The sequence below is a fragment of the Rhinolophus hipposideros genome (genome assembly GCF_964194185.1).
Source record: "Rhinolophus hipposideros genome assembly, chromosome: 15".
NCBI classification, from domain to species: Eukaryota; Metazoa; Chordata; class Mammalia; order Chiroptera; family Rhinolophidae; genus Rhinolophus; species Rhinolophus hipposideros.
In genome coordinates, this window is record NC_138061.1 from 49,522,596 (window position 1) to 49,541,360 (window position 18,765).

Consider the following 18,765-nt stretch of genomic DNA (forward strand, 5'->3'; position numbering starts at 1 on the left):
TGTGGTGGACATTGGGGAGGGGAGGCTGTCACCAAGTAGGGCTGGCTTGTGGGGGCCTAAATGCCAGACTGGAAGTTTGGTTTTTGGTTTCCAGGCAGCAGGAGCCCTTGGGGCTCCAGAAGGGAGGAAGGGTGTGATGAGGCCTGTGTCCCCTGTATCGCCTTGGGCCTCCCAGGAGCGCCCAGTTCCTTGTTTGCAGCGAGCACTGGGTGGAAAAGGAATGCGCTTTCTGTGCCTCACTCTTTCCAGCCAGCAGTCTCTCCCCAGCCCGCCCACGCCCACATGCATCTTCCCTCTGCCCTGCTCTTCTCCCATCCTGGGGCAGCCAGACCCCCTCTGGAGACCCATCGTCTCCCTCTGAGTCCAGCCTTCTCATCGAGCTCTGGCTAACAGGAGGAGAGGGCGCAGTCATGCTCAGACGCTCTGTGGGGCCTGCCAGCTCCACTGTCCCCAGCCAGGGCAGCTAGGCAGGACCCCTAGGGCAGGGGGAGGTTGGTCCTGGGGAGACGTAGGAGGACAGCATGACTCAGGATAGGCAACTGCACCCAAGCATGTGGTCATCTGGCCTGGGGAAGAAAGACAGAGTCCACTGGTCTTCAGCCAACTCCAGCTGCCTGGACTCCTCCCTGGGGTGACTGTCCTTGCCTGGACATGCAGTGCTGGGCACAGCTCCTTCCTCCAGGGAGGACAGCCCAACACTGCCCCTTGGGCTGAGTCCCCTCCCCAGCCCTGGAAGGCTCCTCCCCCGGCTACCACAGGCTTCCACATCAAGCAGGGCCCGCATCACTGCGTGCAGAAGGCCCACGCCACATCCGTCCCTCGGCCATGTTTGTGTCACCCATCTCGTGCTTCATAATGAAGGACAATTCATTGTGAACACTTTAAAATCAGGAGATTTTATTTAAAACTCCTATGTTCAATTTCTCTTAAGAAAGCAGAAGGCCTGTTGTCTCTGGGCCCACATCCTGCCTGTCCACTGTGGATGGGGGCAGAGGACAGGCTGCCCCTGGAGGTGGGCCCGCCCAGGTGGCCACCCAGGGATCTTACCCACCTGGCCCTCACAGCGTTTGGGTTTGTGATCTCAGGATCTCTCTGATTCCTAGGGCTGCGGTAACAAATGATCACAACCTTGATGGCTTGAAAGAATAGAAATGTATTCTCTCATGGCTCTGGAGGCCAGAAGTGAAACTCCGGTGTCAGCGGGGCCACCATCCCTCCAAAGGCTCTATAGAAGATTCCTTCCTTGACTCTTCTGGGTTCTGGTGGCTCTAAGTGTTTTCTTGGCTTATGAACACTTGCCAAGTGTTCTTGGCAGGACTGGACTCCAACCTCTGCCTCTGGTTTTGTCTTCTCTGTGTCAAATCTCCCCTCTGCCTTTCTCTTATAAGGGCCCTTGTCATTGGAGTTGTGGCTCATCCAGATAATCCAGGACATGTCATCTCAAGATCCTTAACTTAATTACATCTTCAAAGACCCTTTTTCCCAATAAGTTTACATACACAAGTTCCCAAGGATTTGACGTGGGTATACCATTCAACCCACTTCCTGCCTCAGTTCCCTCCTCTGTAAAATGGGGATAATAGCACCTATTTCATCGGCTTGTTGTGAGAAGGAATGAGCTCAAAGTGCCTGGAGCATATTTGATATTGTTAGTGTTATTCCTAATCTGAAAAGGAAAACAACCACCCCTGCAAAGGCCAGAGTGGCTGGGGTGAACGGGGCCTGTGGCTGGGGAAGTCGCCCCTCGGGCAGCTGCTAACAGCCCATCTTCCATCACCTCCCGCAGACAATGGCCCCGTAGGCAAGCGCCGCACAGGCACGGCCACCGTGTTCATCACTGTCCTGGATGTGAATGACAACCGGCCCATCTTTCTGCAAAGCAGCTATGAGGCCAGTGTCCCTGAGGATATCCCTGAGGGACACAGCATTGTGCAGGTAAGGCGGCCGGGGGCGGCCCCCTGGCGCAGCTAGTGGGCTGGAGGCAGGCCGGGCCACACTCAGGTCTGAGTGCACATGCGCAGTGGCATCGTGGCAGGGAGGGATGGAAACAGGAGAGGCCACAGCTGATACTCCAAAAGTAGCCAGTGCTATGGGGAAAAGGGGCCCCAGGCCTCTCCTCCTTTCTGGGGAGAGCAGGCCTCCAGGTTACATAGCCGAGGACAGGACCCTGACTCCCCAAAAAGCAGAAGGAATGCCTTGGCTTTCCTCTTCTCCCTCCCTCCCTTCCCCACAGCCTCTCCTGTCCCCCACCTCACCCAGAAGGGCTTTTCAGAGGAGGGAGATGGCAATGTCACATTTTCCCGGAAGGGAGTTAAGGAGAGAGCCAGGGCACAGCAAGGCTCAGAACAGAGCGGCTTTCATGGGGCCGTTGGCCGAAGCTCCCCTTTTGGGAAGTAAACAGACACAAGAAGAAAGGGAGCAGACGCAGAGGGAGAACGGAGAGGACCTGAAAATGAGGCTCGGATGCCCTCCCCCAGCGCCGGGAGGCCTCGGTTGCTGGCTGGGGAGGGAGGCCAGGAATGAATTACCCCTTCAGCTGCAAGGGTTTCCGATATGGAGGCTGGGCCAAACACAGCAAATCTAGGCCTGTCCTCTAGGGCATGCTCCGGCCTTGGGAGGCTGGGAGCATGCGTATCACCCTGCCTCAGGACCAGGGAGGGGGTAGGAAAGGGGCTCGGGCAGGGGACTAACTCCCAGAGGCACCAAAAGTCCAGGAAGCCATGGGCGTTTGCAAGGTCTGGGGCTGGTTCCTGGAGGAAGGAGAGCTTCTCTCCCTCTGGGCCTCCGCTCCTGGGCTTGGAGAGCCCTAGCCTGATACCTCCCACCCAGGTTCACTGACAGGTCTCCTGGGACCAGCCTGGGAACATACCTGGTGGTATGGCCACACCTTTGAGAGCCCCCCTCCTCCCCAGCCTTTCCTTCTCCTTCAGGCCTCAGGGCAGCCTTACCCATCACCCCTAGTGTGCAGGAAAGGAACACCTAGGTCCAAGCAGGCCACCTGGCCAGGGGAGACATGGATGACTGACCGTGGGCAGAGTTTATCCTGGGATGTCTCGGGGAGGCCCTGGGGCAGGGAGCCAGGAAGAGGTTAAAAAGCGGGAAGGGAGGGGTCTCAGTCCTTCGGGAGGTGGCCTGCCCTACTTTCTAAACCCGAGGGATTTGTTTCTATTACACAACACTACCCAGGCAAACATCCTAGAGCCAGCCCATAGGTGACATAAGGCAGCCCTGATTCTCCCCATTTCTCGGAGAAATTCCAGAACTAGTAGCTTCTCCAACGCCCTGGAAGTACGTTTCTGGTGAAGCGGGACTCACTGTCTGGTGTCAGATTGACCTGGAAGGAAGGCGCTGTGGGCTTCTCCAGCAGGGCCTGCTTGCAGAGAGCGCTTCTCTTTAGGGACATCCGAGGGATGAAGAGGGCTTCCCAGGACCCCTTAGGCTTGGGGGGGGGCAGTGCACCCATACTGGGCCTCCCTTCACTCGGTAAACAGACCCTCATATTTCCATGCTCTAGCTGGTAAGACAGAGTAAGGGGTTGGATGCAGTCTCGCCTTCTGCAAGCTCCCGGGATCACAGGAAGGAGGAGACAGATAAAGATGGGCGACATTCCAAGAGGGAGTTTCCTTCTCAGAGGTGCTATGAATAGGGGTGGTTCCAAGTAGGAGGTGGCTTTCAGCTGGAGGGCAAAGAGGGCTTCACTGGGAGGCAGGGGGTACCTTGTGAAGCGTAAGGCATAGCCAGGGGAGGACACGTAGTTCAGTTTGTCTGGTGTCGTGGGCCAGGATGAGGCAGCTCCCAGAGGTCACTGAATGCCAGACTGAGAAGCTCTGGCTTTACCCAGCCAGCAGTGGGGAGCCAGTAGTGGTTTTGTTGGTGAAGTGGTGAAACGAGAGCTCTGTCTTTGACAAGACCTGGCCGGCTGCCCTATGGGTCACAGCAGGGTTGGGTGGACAGCCCCGTGGCAGAGCACAGGGTGGCCCCAACCAGCTGACTCTCTGGGGCAGGAGCTAGGCTGCTCAGACCCCCTCTGCCTATTCTCCAAATGTGGGACCCAACCAAAGTATAGCACCCCGGCCTTGTGAGGAGAGGCTGAGGATTAGGATCCCGAGAAGCCCACCCTGGTGAGGGGTTGCTTCAACGGGTAGTCAGTCAATGAAGCAATCGCCAAAAAGACAGCACACCTAGTGTGGTCCAGCCCTGAGGTCCCACGGCTGTCCTGGAGAGGTCTGGACTCTCCTACCCGAAGGGCGGCCGCCCCTTTCCCTAAATGAAGGCATGAAGCCACTGTGATGTGGCCTCAGGTCCAGGTGGCATCACCTCCCGCTGCTGGCAGTGCTTCCTGCCACTCGGACACAACGCGAGTCCTGGCTTCTGCAAAGAGCTCCTTAATGCATTATCAGGCCCTTCCTAAGCCATCCTGACATGGGTGCCCTGACGGGGGCCCACCAAATCCCAAGGGCGAGGCAGTCTCGAGGGCCTCACCTGCCCCTTCTCCCAGCAGGCACCTTTTCCACCGGGGTGCCGGCTGCTCCCACAGATTACTGCATGAGTGCTGGCAGGGCCCAGGACATTCGAGGAGAGGAGTTTCTGGGTTCTCTTCTGCCTTGGGCCGTGCGTTGGCCCAGAGGGCAGAACGGTACGTTGTCCTCAGTGTGGGCTGAGTGCTTTTGCTTGGCTGTAGGGAGACTTTGGCCATTTGGCAACTCACACTGGAATCCAGGCTGGGTTTTGGCATTGGAGAGTGGGCAGGGCTTCTGCTGGGAAGCAGGGGCACTGTTTCCTGGGCATGAGAGGTGCCTGGTTGCCAGAGATGGACTCCGGGGAGCCAGGTCGTACTGCTCAGAGCTACGGACCACAGCTCCAAATGGCTGCAGGTTTTCCACAATTGATCCAGCAATCTTTCAGCAGGTAGCAGCTACGATGTCTGCAGAGAGGAAGATACTCTTCCAGGGACGGTCTCTGAGAAAGGCCCTGGGGCTGGGCACACAGAGAACCACTGGGGGTTAGCATACGTCCTGCTGCAGCCTGTGTGCTATGCTGTGTCTGAGAGGAGCATTGTGGGTGGATCCTAGATAGGGGGACACCCCATCACATCTTGGTAGATTCTGTGCAGTCCCAGCCATGGTTGTCATCGTGGTCTGGCAGGGGGCGTGGAGGAGAGGGCCGGCCACGGCGGAAGCTATGCAGGGTGCAGCGCAGGGAGCCCAGGCGTTTCCAGAGCCTGAGCTGGGGCTCACTGGAGCTCACGGGGTGGTGGGGCATGCACTCGCGAGCCTGGCGCCTCGGGTCCAGTGAGGTCGGTTTGCAGAGGGTCATGAACAGCAGGCAGGTGGCCAGGAGAAGGAAGATGCAGGTCAGAGCAATGAGCAGTGGAAGAGGGCCAGCTGCTGCCAAGGGACTCCCTGGAGTGACAGGAGCTGTGAGGAAGCTGACGGGGCTGGGGCCCTCTGTACTCATGGCTCCTGCAACAGGAATGGGACAGACGCTCAGAGGCAAATCAGCTGGATCCAGGGCTGGGGAGGGAAGGGGACACTGATGGGAATGGGCACTGCTAAGTAAGCTGCAGGTGGCATCACAGCCATTTTACAGTGAGGCCCACAGAGGTGACAAGTCTGAGGTCACACAGTGAATAAGCAATGGAGCTGGGCCTGAACTCAGGCCCTCCTCCTACACCTCCCTTCCAGCCCGCCCGAGCAGGAGACAGAAGAGTAATGCCTTCCAGCATTTTAAAAGCACTCTTCATGAATTACAATAGAATTTTAGACCTGAGAACTTGGGATCAAAGACCAGCTCCGTCAGTACGTTGCTCTATGACCAGGAATGAGTCATGGATTACAAAGATCATGCAGCTGACAAAGACCCTAGCAATTATCTGATGCCAAGGCTACAAACGGCCCACCAGTGTGCTTCATTTGGTTCTTACAGTGGTTTTTGTTTGTTTGTTTGTTTTTATCAATTTGTGGCTATTTTAAAAACCACAAACAAACAAACAAAACTAGAGTTTTCCTATAAATATCTGAATGTCTGGTGTCTCTTGAAATTTTAGAATTTCAACACTAGCAACCTGGGACCACTTGGGCCTGGCACCCAGTGGCTGGGTCTGAGCCGCAGCTGCCCCACAGGCTCACTGCACACTTTGTGTCACCTCCCTGGCCCTATGGGCATTCCTGTTGGCGTTTCCCGAGACAGTCCAACCTGTTGCCATGACAAATGAGGAAACTGAAGCCCACCTAAGGGAAGGCCAAGCCCAAGGCCATGCTGCAAGCCAGTGGCCAAGCAAAGGCCAGAACTAGGTTTCCTGAATCCTGGTCCCATGACCTTGCCACCCCTCTGGCTCCCAACCCTCTCCTGGGCTCCCTGAGCTGCTCTGAGACCGGTGGAAAATAACCCGCAGAGAACAGCATAGTTGACAAGGTGGGGTTCAAACCCCCACACACACCAGTCACCTGTTACCACGTAAAATCCTCCCATGAGAGGGAACATGGCACGTGTCCTCGGAGATCAGCTAAGTGTTTGGTTACAAATAAAAATGCTCACACAGCCCAGCCAGGGGATAAGGTAGATAACGTGTGACAGAAGAGGACAGGTGAGCAGGTCTCCTCTCAAGGACGTGGAGGTGGCTGAGCCAGGCGGATGGAATCCCAGAATGCACACCAGTGTACTCAGCTCTTCCAGTTTCCCAAAAGAAGCCAGAAATCTGGATTTTTAGGCAAACTTGCTGGCTTTAAATGTTGGCAACTAACTAATTCAAATTTGGTTAATGGGAGAGGAGGGGGGTAGGGCAGAGGAGGGGCAGGGGGAAACACTGCAAAGACCAAACAAACTTGATTCCAAAAAATTCAAAATGAATTTTCAAATATTTAAAACACTAAAACAGGCCAAAGAAAACACATGAGGAGGCTACATCCAGCTTTGCCGGCCAGCATTGTGATCCTATCCCAACATAGGATACGAAATCCCAAAGAAGGTCCAATAATGATCATTCCTTTCTCTTTGACCTTGGAGACTTGCGTGAGACTGGCTAGCCGATTAGTCTAACACACAGTCAGGAGTTTCTGTAGGAGGAAGGGCTTTAAGTCACACCAGGCTCTGCAGGTGGCTAGCGAGTCCCGTGTCAGCAGGCAGTGGGGAGTGGAGAGGGGGCCACCCCGCCCCACCCTCCTGAGTCCCTGTCCCCACCCCAGGCACTCACCATCAGCCGTGGGACCTAACTCCCGGCTCTCTGCTCCCAGCCTCCTTCCTGCCTGTATCCTTGCCCTGTGCCCAACCGACAGGGCATCCAGTGTACCCCACCCCACCTCCCACCCACACTCTAGCACCACTCCTTCCAGCACTTCCAGGCAGAACATGACCCCTCCCAGCTGGAAACTCTGATGACCGTCTAGCTGCCCAGGGCCTCTGCCTTGCGGGCACCCCCTAGAGAGCGCTCTGGCTGAGCAGCCATACGTGGGTTGGCCCTTCCTTGAATCTGAGCAGGGAGGAGGGATGGGGTGTGCCCACGGCCATCTCCCACAGGGAGAAAACTGGCTGTCCCTCTAGCCTACACTTGGTTTTGCTCGGCTGGGAGTAAGAAAAGGGCAGTCTGAAGCCAGAGAAGCCTCAATCCGGCTAGTCCCACTGTTATTTCGGAGCTTTCACACGGATCTGGAGACCTTATCAGGCTAGCCTCGCAAATTCCTGGCTTCAGTCCTTGGGGAAGCACTTTAATAAAAAGATAAGTGAGACTGTAATTAGCATCTGAGTAGTTCCCTTGGAAGCAAGAGATTCCAAAGTGCTTGAAAACTTCAAGCCACCCTCCCTGGAACACGTACGTGCAAGGCGGGGAGGCCGCCGTGGTGCCCCTCTGACCAGCCAAGCCGGCTGGTTCTGGGGAAAGCAGGCCTCCACCAGACCAAGGCTGGGAATCACCGTTAGGGCAGGTGAAGTCTCTCCCATGCCACCGGAGTCCAGGGCACACCCGCAGGCCCTGCTCTGACATATGATAGCTCTGTAAGCTTAATCTAGAACCTTCTTTCTTGCCTCAGAGCTCCATAGAGCAGGGCCTATTAGCAGAGGGACTGACCTCAGAGCACGTCTTGCTGTATGGCCTCAGGCTAGCCACTACCCCTCACTGGGCCTTGTTTCTTCTCTCTACAATAGCAGAGGGATTCCCCAGGTCTGAGCATACGCTCACATCTTCCGCCAGAGTACCCCAGCAAGATTCTGGCCCCACTTTCCTCGCCAGGCCTTTTCCTGCAGTCCCCCCAGCACTGACCTGAGAGCCAGCCCTCAGCAGTCCTAAGCTGGGTGGAAGTTCTTCTCAGCTGTCCAAAGGAGGCCCGAGGAGCACTGGCTGCCACCCTGACCCCAACTTGCCCTGGACTCTGCGGTGCCCTGCGTCCCTCAGTCAGCCAGGCTGGCCCGAACAGCCTGTCTCCCTTCACTCTCCTGCTAGACCTGGCTTTGTCTGGAAGACTTTGGGCCCTGCCTTGGGGGAGGGGACACCCAAGAGAGTAGGGATGGCAACTAGGTTGGGATGAGGGAGAGGGGAGCTGTGATCCGGAGCCTTCCCACGACCTTATCCCAGCCTGTCTCCTTGGAGCCCTCTCGAGGGGTAGAGGCGATGGGGGAATGCAGGGGGCAGGGTTTCAATGCCTCTGCACCCCCGTGGCTCTTACCTTCCCCTGTTGGACATTTGAATGGTACAGTCGGGCGGCAGCCAGTGGGTCGCTATTCAGTGCCTGCCAGCATCCAGGTTACCGGGGAGAGGGGCTCCCAGCAGGAAGGGAACAGGCAGAGAGATGGGCCATAGTAGTCCCCTGAGGCCCCTCCTCCCTTCCTGGTCCCTGGGCCCCTCATCCTCCAGGCTTCTCCCTCAACTTTCCAGAAATGTACTTTCCCTTTGAACGTGTCTGGCTACAAAAGTGAGGAGCGAGAGGCATTTTCAAAGGTCAAAGGGATCACAGGGCAGAAAGCCTAGGATTGAAGGACAGCGAAGGCTGTGCTCCCCAGCCCTTTAGGTGGGCCCGTTGGAGACCGTCCGGGCATTGGATCTCCCCACAACACAACACAACACACAACACAACACAACACACACCACAACACACACACGCACACACACACACACACACACAGTGACACCCCTCTCCCAGTCTCCTTTCTCCCCAGAAGAGAGAGCTTCCCTGGCAACCAGCTGCCTCTTTAGGAACCTAAGTCTTAAGCAGCTTCTCCATCAAGGACCCCCAAGCTCCCAGAAATACAACATGGGCGGGGGATAGTTGTGACTCCGCCCAAGACCTGAGCCTGGGGCTCACCCCCGCTTTGGAGCCCTAGTTTTTGGCATTTAGCTTCTTCCACCTGCCTTTAGCCCTTGACCACTAAAGAAGCATTCTCTGCGCAGCCCCAAATGGATGGGAGCCGTGCATGGGCGGTCAAAGTCCATTAGATGACAGGTGTCATCTCATCCAGCCCCCTCTCAGATGGTAAAACTGAGGCCCAGCGAGGTGTGGCCTGGCCAGAGTCACCCGGTCAGGAAGCAGCCACATCATCCACCACCATGAGTGGGTGAGGCTCGTAGGAGCTCAAAGGCTGAAGGAGGGAACTATGGAGGTGTGAGCTGACCTAGGCAAGCCTGGATCCATCACCCACCTTCCCCCTGCTCTCCCCAAGAACCTGCAGGGAGGTCAGGGGAGAGCTGACAGGTCCCTCACATGGACAGGGCAGCACGGAGACATCAACAGTCAGGTGTCCTCAGGAGGCATAAGAAAGACAGACATGCCCCCTCCTCTCCCACACCTGGACCGCAGTGGGAAACCACAGGTTTGGGCAAGACAGGCTGGGAATGGTGTGGAGGGAAGGACAGGGGCTCCACATCATCTTCTCTCCCTGTGGGGTGGAATTCAAGAAGTGACCTCATATCTCATTCCTCCTCAGCTCACGGCCACAGATGCCGACGAGGGCGAGTTCGGGCGTGTGTGGTACCGCATCCTTCACGGTGAGTGGGCCTCGAGTGCGGTACACACGGGTGGGCCAGAGCGGGGAAACAGGCACATTCTCCCGTCATTTGCACCAAGTTGGGCATCTTTTAAGTGAGAGTGCTGCATTTGATTGCTTTGCTCCTGAAGTTCCTTATGTCCCGTGGTGGGACTTCACCCTGACACAGGGGGTCTTGGGGACCAGTGCAGCCCCCAGCAGCGAGCTCCCCAAAGACTGAGTATCATTGGCCTAACATGTATCTTGTGCCCATCCCTGAACCAATCACTATGACCCGAGACATTAGGATAGTGCCCCCAAGCTTCCCAAAATGCGTTTCATTGGTCAGCTAGAATCATGTGACCATCCCTACCCCTGAACCAATCACTATGGCCAGAGACTAAACTGTGTTGGTCTGCTTGCTCCTGGAATCGGGTGAAATCACCCCTACACAAAGCACGTGGACTGAGAGAGGAGGAGGGTGGATCTCCAGAGGAAACTTAGGTGCTGTTACCAGCCCAGAGATGTCCACGAAATCTTGGCTTCAGCCACCCACAGAGAATTTGGTTTTGATTCCTCTTTCTATAGTGCCCAGATCCCTCTGAAATAGTGAATCCACTGACACGTGTGGGTCTCGGGGACTCCGCAGGCTTCCCATCAGGAGGGCACAGGGTGTACTTCTGCCCCCTCCCTCAAACCCTGCCAGGCCAGGCCGGCATGAGGCAGAGGCCTGCCTACCGTTGTGGACGTCAGCCAAGCTCCTGAGCCCTCTGGTCAGGGTCAGCAAGCTGGGGGGTCTGGACTCCCCTTCTTCCCCCCCATGCACGATTCCGCGAGGATTCTGCTTCAGGGCAGAGCCCATGCATGTCATCTGTCTCTCCACACAGGTAACTATGGCAACTACTTCCACATTGATGTGGACAGCGGGCTCCTGATGCGGGGGTCCCGGCCCCTGGACCGGGAGCAGGACTCGTCCCACGTGCTGACGGTGGAGGCCTACAACCACGACCTGGGCCCCATGCGGAGCTCCGTCAGGGTGAGGCCAGGGGCGGCTGCGGCAGCTCTCGGAGAGTCAGGCAGCAGGTCATGGAGGCGCACACCCTCTTCAGTGCTGACTCAGGGCTGGGCCAAGGCTGTACTGGGGATGGCCACCGGTTGGGCCCTGGCAGGGCAAGGCTGTCACTGACATAGGTGCTGAATGGCGCCTGGAGCGAGGGGTACACAGGGGGCGCAGTGCCAGCAGCCCAGTCAGCGGATCTCGGACACGTCATGTTGCTGTTATTCCAGACGTAGAAAGGAAGGGGGTCCGTGATACTGATGTCTGTCCTAAGGGATAAAAGAGGTGTCCTTACCGTATTAACCCCCTATGTCTATATAACTCCCTAGGGTGAGCCAAGGAAGTCTCGCACATTATGATCTTAGAGATGTAGATGTTGCCAACTTCATTTTACAAATGAGGAGACTGAGGCATAGGCCTCAGAGCCCAGGCCTTTTGAGTCCAAGTTCAATGTTCTTTCCACTGAAAGAATCCCTCAAATATCCCAGTGGCCGCTTCCAGCTGCCCTGTCAAATGTATTCTTTTCTGCCCACCCTCACTCACCTCGGGCCTCTCCTCTAAGGCAGCTGAAATCAAATCTTCATCTTCCTGAATGGTCAAAAACAGACACACTCAAATATTCCTACTGGCTGGGCCAGTTTATGCACGTTCCTGCCAAGTGGCAGGGGATGACTGAGATGACCTCGTAAGGTGACCCCACCCCACCCCCACTGCACACTCAGCAGCTCACAGCCCCTTCCCCTAAGCTGGGTGGAAAATGAGTCAGACCCCAGAGGTGAAGAGTAGGAGGGAGATGGGAAAAGTCAGACCGAAGGACTTGTACCCAGAACTGAATGGGGCAGAATCTACCCCTCTTATCAGCCCCATCTCCACCCGCTGTTTCCCCCAGGCTGGAAACAATGAACAGAAGCCTGTCTGGAGTCACCATCACATGGGTGCTAGGGAGCTGGTGACTCAGCCTTGGCCCATCCTGCTGGTGTCCTTGAAGCTCTGCCCCAGAAAGAGATGGGAAAGGAAACCTGAGTCCTGATGGCTGCCCATCCAAATGAGATCCAGGTGGAGATGGCTGAGAGGGGCAGACCCTTTGGGTTTTTATACCTTGGGGCTGCTTGGAACAATTTCAGGGCCCTCGTGACTGAGGGTGAAACACAGTTACTTGAATGTGCACGTAGGTAGTCCCACACATCCACGCTCACCTGTAGGACTGTGAATTGCTTATTCACGTGATCGACACACTCAGGCCAGAGCCTGCCCTTTGTGGGGCCAACTTTAAGCCACAGAATAACTGACATCAGCCTAGTTTGGGTTGGCTCCCTGGACTCCCTTCAGGGTGCCTGACCACAGCTCTCCTTGAAGCAGGTCCATACCCTCCCAAGAGCAGGCCAGCACCTCTGCTCCTCTCAGGGCCTCATCATTGTGGCTGCAAACCGTTTTTAGCTACAAATCTATTTTTTTAAATGGTAGGCAGCACTCCACGGCACTGTGTAAAACAGATCAAAGCCAGGCTATGCCACTCGGGTGCAGGGATGGGACATCCAGAGCCACACCTGCTTAGCCACCCTCCTTTTGCTCCTCTCCTCAGGAACCCCGAGGAATAATAAACCCTCATATAGTACTATATCTATGCCAGGCACTTTCCTAAGTGTTTCGTGTACTTGAACTCATTTAATCCTCATAACAGCCCTACAAGGTAGGCACTGTTATTATACCCATTTTATAGATGAAGAGACTGAGGCAAAAGGATTGGCCAACATAGTTAGAGTCAGTAAAGGAGGAGCCAGGCTTCACTCCTGTCAGTCAGCTCAGGCCTGTCCTCTTAACCACTGTCCTACGCTGCCTCACACAAGGCTCTTCAGAGCGTAAGGACCGTTGCTGCCTTATCCCCAGAGTCATTTTAAGGTGAGAATTTGGAAGCTGGCCTCTGTGGCGGGGGCTGGATGGCTTTTTTAGTACACAGTGCTCGCACCCCTGAGCCCCAGGAAAGCCAGGACCTTCCTGAAGCCGATGTAGGGACTCCAGCTTTTCCCTGGATTCATGTTCTCAGGGACCATCCACATTCTCCAGCTCCTGCCTCAGTGAACAGGGACAGCCCAGATGGAAAGGCCAGGGAGCACGGAGTGAAATGTTCCTTGTAGAGACTGGGTGCCTCATGTGCACATTGCAAGTACACACACGCTCATACGCACGTGCACGCTCACACACTCATTTCCTGTTTGGTCCCTGTTAGAGGTCACCGCAGTGGATAGAAAGTCGAGCTGGTTTTCCTCGGAGCCCAGTAGCGCAGTAGCTGAGCCCTCCTGCTCAGTAAGAACTTGGCAATCCTGTGTGTTTCCTGTACATCTGTGTCTCTCAGGTTTGCAACCACATACCATTTTGACTCCTGTCTCTGCTACTAAAAACAAGGCTGAAACCAACAAGAGGAGAGTAGCATGCAGCCAGCCTCATGGAGGGTGGGCCACACCCAGGTTCCATGCCACCTGCCTCCTCTTTTTATCGTACTCAGACTGGCCCTGTTTTTTTCTCCACGACCCTTGGAGTCAAGGCCATTTGGGCAAGCAGACTCAGGAAGGGGAAGGCTCACCGTTTTGAAAGATGGTTAGTTTCTGTTTACAGAAGGAGAGTTCCCGAAATGCATCCACGCAAATTCCCCACACACACCCACCCCACCCAGGATCTCTCCAGCCAAGTTCTAGGGGAAGCCAAACTTAGAAGGTTCCGGCTTGTGAACAGCTGGGCTCTGGGGTGGGCACTTTAGTTTGCATAGTGGGTTCTGGGTGTCTGGACATGAAAAGCTGATGACACAGTAGGGCTGCAGGAACCCCAGGAGCAGAGAAGTAGAGAAACCTTTACCCCATATGCCTCTTCCCCCTCCAGCTCTGTTACGCCACCCACCGCAGAGTTCTCCACCAGTCAGGCTACTATTTCTGCTTATACCAACAGAAATTTCTCTCTGGCTAATGCCCAGCTAAACCCAGAACAGAAGCCAGGGCTGAGCCCAGCAGCAATGATCAATCAGAAACCAAATATTCATGCTTTCAGATGGCTGCGCTTCGCGCCCCACCGTTCCTGCCGTGACCACGTGTGAAATCTGTGTTGTGCGTCACTCCCCTGTCCCATTTGCTCCCCCTCCACTCTGCTGGCTAGTTCTGCTGGCCCTGGTTCTATTAGGCTGGAAGGAGGGTGTATCTCCTGTTCTGAGACCAGCGTGTCCCCAGAATAGAGTGAAGAGTAGTAAGGTTGGCAGACTGGGAACCAGGAGAACCCTCCCTCTTTCCAGCCCTGTCAGTTACTGCGAGGCTGTGGGCAAGACTCTCCCCATCTCTGGGCCTCTGTTCCCCGACCTGGGAAAAGAGAGAGGAGCCCTGGGCCTCTCTACAGATCCCTGAGCACCAATACACTGTGGCCATAGCTCCCTTCCCCATGACATGGGCCTTGTGGACACCGCCTTGGTCCTGCCCACACCGAGGCCACACACCCATGCCCCTGTGTGTGTGAGGGGTGGGCACGTGATGTGGCAAAAAGTTTACGTCTCCCCATAAGCATCTTTTTAATGATTTTATTTTTGTGGTGCAAGACATACATGATTATTAAAGAGAAATTAGAAAGTACACATAAGCAGTGGTGAAAATTATGCAGAATTCCACAATTCAGAATTAGCCACTGTCTGGGCACTGGTGCCCAGAAGCAAATCCTGACACCAGGATCAGTGTGAAAGCGATTAATAGGCAGTGTCCTCAGGAAAAGCTGAAAGGGGTGTGGGACCAGAAAGGAAAGCAGCTAGCAAAGTAGCGCAGCGGGAACTTTGGCTCGGTCCCATAGGGAGCTCTGGAGAGTCACGTCAGTTGCCCCAATCGGGCCCAGGAAGCCATCATATTTGTGCTGTGCGCCCGTCAGTCGGGGATTAAGGGCTACCCCAGGGGACACAGTGCCCAGGCCCTTCCAGCTGTGTGGGAATGTGGGTTCCAGCAGCCCGAGTGGGTGCTGACCGTGGCAGTGGGAACACCCAGAGAAGGTGCTCGAAAATAAATCGAGAGGGGTCTGAGAACCGACATTCTCTGCTACAACCATAATTCACATTTTTATGTCCACTCTGCCAGACCCATTTTGGTATTTGAATGGGGTCACTTGAAACCTTTTCCAGCAGTTTTGCAGGCCTGGGTCATTTTGTCTTCTTAACAACCCTAGGAGTGACATGGGGCATGAATTATTATATCGCTAGTACTGTTTCATAACTAAGAAACTCGATGGCTCAGAAGATTCACTGATTAGCCACAGGTTCCCACGGGGTTAGTAGCAGAGCCACGAGTAAGGTAAGGTCTGTTCTTGGACAAGTACTCTTGAACATAGTACGTGCCAGGTACTGTGCAAGGTGGGAGGACACAGTGACCAACCAGACAGTCCCACTGACCTTCTGCCCCTGGCCCGGCTCCCACAGGTAATAGTGTATGTGGAGGATGTCAACGACGAGGCCCCCGTCTTCACGCAGCAACAGTACAGCCGCCTGGCCCTTCGAGAGACCGCCGGCATCGGGACATCGGTCCTTGTAGTGCGTGCCACAGACAGAGACACTGGTGAGGCCGCAGGGGAGCCAGGGAGCCCCGTTCCCCAGACGGATCCTGCCCCACTTACCCCATCATTCTTTGGATTCCTCAGGCTCCCCCATTCAGTGGCTTCCAGACCTGGGAGGGGCTCCTGGGACAGTCCTAGGAAGGCCCGAGTCAGGGGAGTTGTCCCCCACTCCAGATTGAGAATGGAGAGGTCACAAGCTTGGGGAGTCAGCTCTGTCATCACAGGACCCCGCAGCTCCCCGCTAGCCTTTGCCTAGAGCTGGACAGGGCTGGGAGAGGTGGAGAATTTGTCACAAAGGCCCCTGGAGCGGCTCCCCGAGCTGCTCCTGTTCTCAGTTCCTGGCCTTCCTTCATGTCCACTGGTCTGTGGCTCCCAGCCTAGCCCCGCCCCGGTCAGCATCCCCACGTCACCTGGGGCCCGGAATGGGGTGGAGGCAGAAACTGGTCTGCACACTCTCAGGTGGATTGCTATCCCTTACGTGGCACATTTCTATAGTTCAGGTCACATATGTCACTGTGGCCCAGTGGTTCATGACCTCTTCCGGGTCAGGAATCCCTTTGCGAAATGAGTGAAAGCTATTGATCCCTCCCCAGAAAAAAGCACATCCATTCAGAGTGCCCCTCAAAGTCTATGGACTACAGCCGGGAATCCCACCTCTCGCTCCTGGATGAAGGGTGTATTCCAGGGATTTGGGTGGAGGGGGCGGGGAACAGGGGAAGGAATCCCTGTAGCTAGAACTCTTCCGCTGGAGGGACCCAGTGAAGGCTTGGCCACCTCTAAAGATACTGCCCCTGGTGACCTAGCACTTTCTAGATCAGTGCCGCCACTACGAGAGATCCCAAATTTCCCTACTCTCTTTTTTCCAAATACACAAGGGAGGTGCTTGAACTTAAATTTTGAAGCTCCAGAAGCAAAACTAAACCCCTCCGACATCTCTGTCGTGCCCAGACCAGGCCCAGAGGGGGTCTGCCCTGTGTGCTGGGCCTTGCCATCCACTTAGACCTTGACCATGTCTTCTGCCACATGCCTTGGGACAATCCAGCCCACAGGTGGGGGGTGGAACACTCTGGGTAGGCCAGCCAAGGCCCCTCCCCCTGTCCCTCAGGGCCAGCGGTAGGTGTGCTGTGGGCAGCTTGGGAAGCCCCAGGGCAACCCTACCCCCATCTGTGCCTGTATTACATTGGTGCAAAAGTAATTGTGGTTTCAAAGGTTTAAAAAGTGCAAAACACCGCGATTACTTTTGCACCAACCTCATACAGCCTCTCGCCTCCTCCTGCAGGGCCCGGTGGCCTGGTGACCTACCGCATCTTGTCAGGTGCAGAGGGGAAGTTCGAGATTGATGAGAGCACGGGGCTTATCACCACCGTGGATTACCTGGACTACGAGACCAAGACCAGCTACCTGATGAATGTGTCTGCCACCGACCAGGCACCCCCCTTCAACCAGGGCTTCTGCAGCGTCTACGTCACTTTGCTCAATGAGCTGGATGAGCCCGTGCAGTTCTCCAACGCCTCCTACGAGGCGGCCATCTTGGAGAACCTGGCCCTGGGCACCGAGATTGTGCGGGTCCAGGCCTACTCCCCTGACAACATCAACCCGATCACCTATCGCTTTGACGCCTACACCAGCGCCCAGGCCAAAGCCCTCTTCAAGATAGATTCCATCACGGTGAGGGACACTGTGGGCAGGCACAGCAAAGGCTCTTCCTGGGAGAGCCATTAATAAACTCCAGAAGGAGTTTATTGAGCTCCTCCTTCTATATGCACGGCCCTCTTTTCTTTGTTTACGACAAAGAAAGTATCTTTGAGATAAACATCTCTGTGATATATCCCTTTTACTATTTAGGGATAAGATAAAGTTTATACCTAGGCAACCTGGTATCCTTCTTGTTACTAGTAGACAATGAAAGCTATGCAAACGTCATGTTTCCCTTTTTGCCGTGACTGTTAGGAAGCTCAGATGTAAATTTTGTGCTTTGTTGCAAGAGCTAGTTTTAACTAGGTGTCTAGTGCAGCTGGTTCTTATCTACTGCCTGGATCTTACTCTTTCATCTTTGCTTTAGTGTGTTGTTTTTTTTAATCTGCATCCCTTCATTGAAAATAGGCAAGGTAATAATCACTACAATGTGCCAGACTTTGTCCTAGGGCACCTTGGGAACACAAAGATGACAAGGCCCTTCCCAGGCCTCAAAGAGTTCTAAGGCTAGGAGTAGAAGCGGGGATGATCAAGGCTGCAAATCAGAGCATCACAAGGGAAGGTGTAAAAAGCACAGCAGTAGAGGTATAGTGGAGCTCTTCTGGGGCCCAAACACGAGAGTGCTCACACCTGGCCAGGGAAGCAGGAAACCTCCATGAAAGAGGTGGCGTCTCAGTGGGAATGAGAGAAGTAGGATTTTAAGCTAAAGAGCTTCATGGAGAAGTTTTGCCAGGCAGAGGGAACGCCGTGGAGGTGGGACCGTGGGCAGAATGTTCCGGATTAGTGAGGAGTCTGGTTTGGCTGGAGCATGGGACTGCTTGGGGGCAGTGCGGGCTCTGCCTGGTGGGTACAATGTTGTCACTTGACCGTCTGGCCTCCATCCTGCAGGGTGTGATCACAGTGAAAGGCCTGGTAGACCGGGAAAAGTGTGACTTCCACACCTTGACGGTGGTGGCAGATGATGGCGGCTCCAAAGTGGATTCCACTGTGGTGAGTGGATGCCCGGCTGAGGTCCCCATTGGTATAGCCCATCACCACCCCAAGTCACCCCAAAACCCACGTGTTCATCAGCCACCCAACATGCAGGCCAGGCAGTGGACAAGGGTTTCAGTAGCCCAGCAGCGGTCCTGTGGTTGGTGATGCCATACCGTTCAGGGGTGACTGGGCTGGGATGAGATCTCAGACAGGTGGGGTTCAGGGCCGTCCTTCACAGACCCTGCTTGGAGTGTGGGGGCGGTGGGCTGGAAAAGCTGCCGTCTGCTGACTGCCTGCATCTTTGCCTTTTCTCTCCCTTCGCCTCCTCCTGCCGTCTCTGCCTACAGAAGGTGAGTAGCCCGTGACCTGGGGATCTCCCCAGGGCTGACTCGGGCCCTGTGTGGTGCTGGACCTTCCTGCCTCCCCTGGAGAGAGGACTCGTGGACAGGCCTGCAGCGGATCCCTGCTCAGACCCTTCCCAACCATCCCAGTTCATCCACTCTCACTGTGTCCAGGCC

At 55.4% G+C, this 18,765-nt stretch overlaps 2 protein-coding genes across 3 annotated transcripts in view; one reads left to right on the plus strand and one right to left on the minus strand.

The window, feature by feature from the left end:
- CDH23 (cadherin related 23) overlaps positions 1 to 18,765 on the plus strand; it is a 389,598-nt gene that overhangs the window by 294,043 nt on the left and 76,790 nt on the right. Inside the window, exons 27-32 of the mRNA XM_081074073.1 lie at positions 1,787 to 1,935; positions 9,913 to 9,973; positions 10,839 to 10,987; positions 15,444 to 15,579; positions 16,857 to 17,245; positions 18,161 to 18,262. Coding sequence (XP_080930199.1) covers positions 1,787 to 1,935; positions 9,913 to 9,973; positions 10,839 to 10,987; positions 15,444 to 15,579; positions 16,857 to 17,245; positions 18,161 to 18,262 — 986 coding nt within the window. The remainder of the gene's footprint in view (positions 1 to 1,786; positions 1,936 to 9,912; positions 9,974 to 10,838; positions 10,988 to 15,443; positions 15,580 to 16,856; positions 17,246 to 18,160; positions 18,263 to 18,765) is intronic.
- LOC308507966 (uncharacterized protein C10orf105) lies at positions 876 to 8,404 on the minus strand. 2 transcript variants are annotated; one of them, XM_081074076.1, is made up of 2 exons: positions 7,193 to 7,283; positions 876 to 5,462 (listed from the first exon to the last, which is right to left on the minus strand). In XM_081074076.1, exon 2 carries the CDS (start codon positions 5,455 to 5,457, stop codon positions 5,089 to 5,091), a length of 369 nt encoding a protein of 122 aa, XP_080930202.1. In that variant the 5' UTR covers positions 5,458 to 5,462; positions 7,193 to 7,283; the 3' UTR covers positions 876 to 5,088. The 2 variants fall into 2 exon arrangements, with proteins under 2 accessions (XP_080930202.1, XP_080930203.1); XM_081074077.1 differs by lacking the exon at positions 7,193 to 7,283 and adding an exon at positions 8,255 to 8,404 and having other exon boundaries at positions 2,289 to 5,462.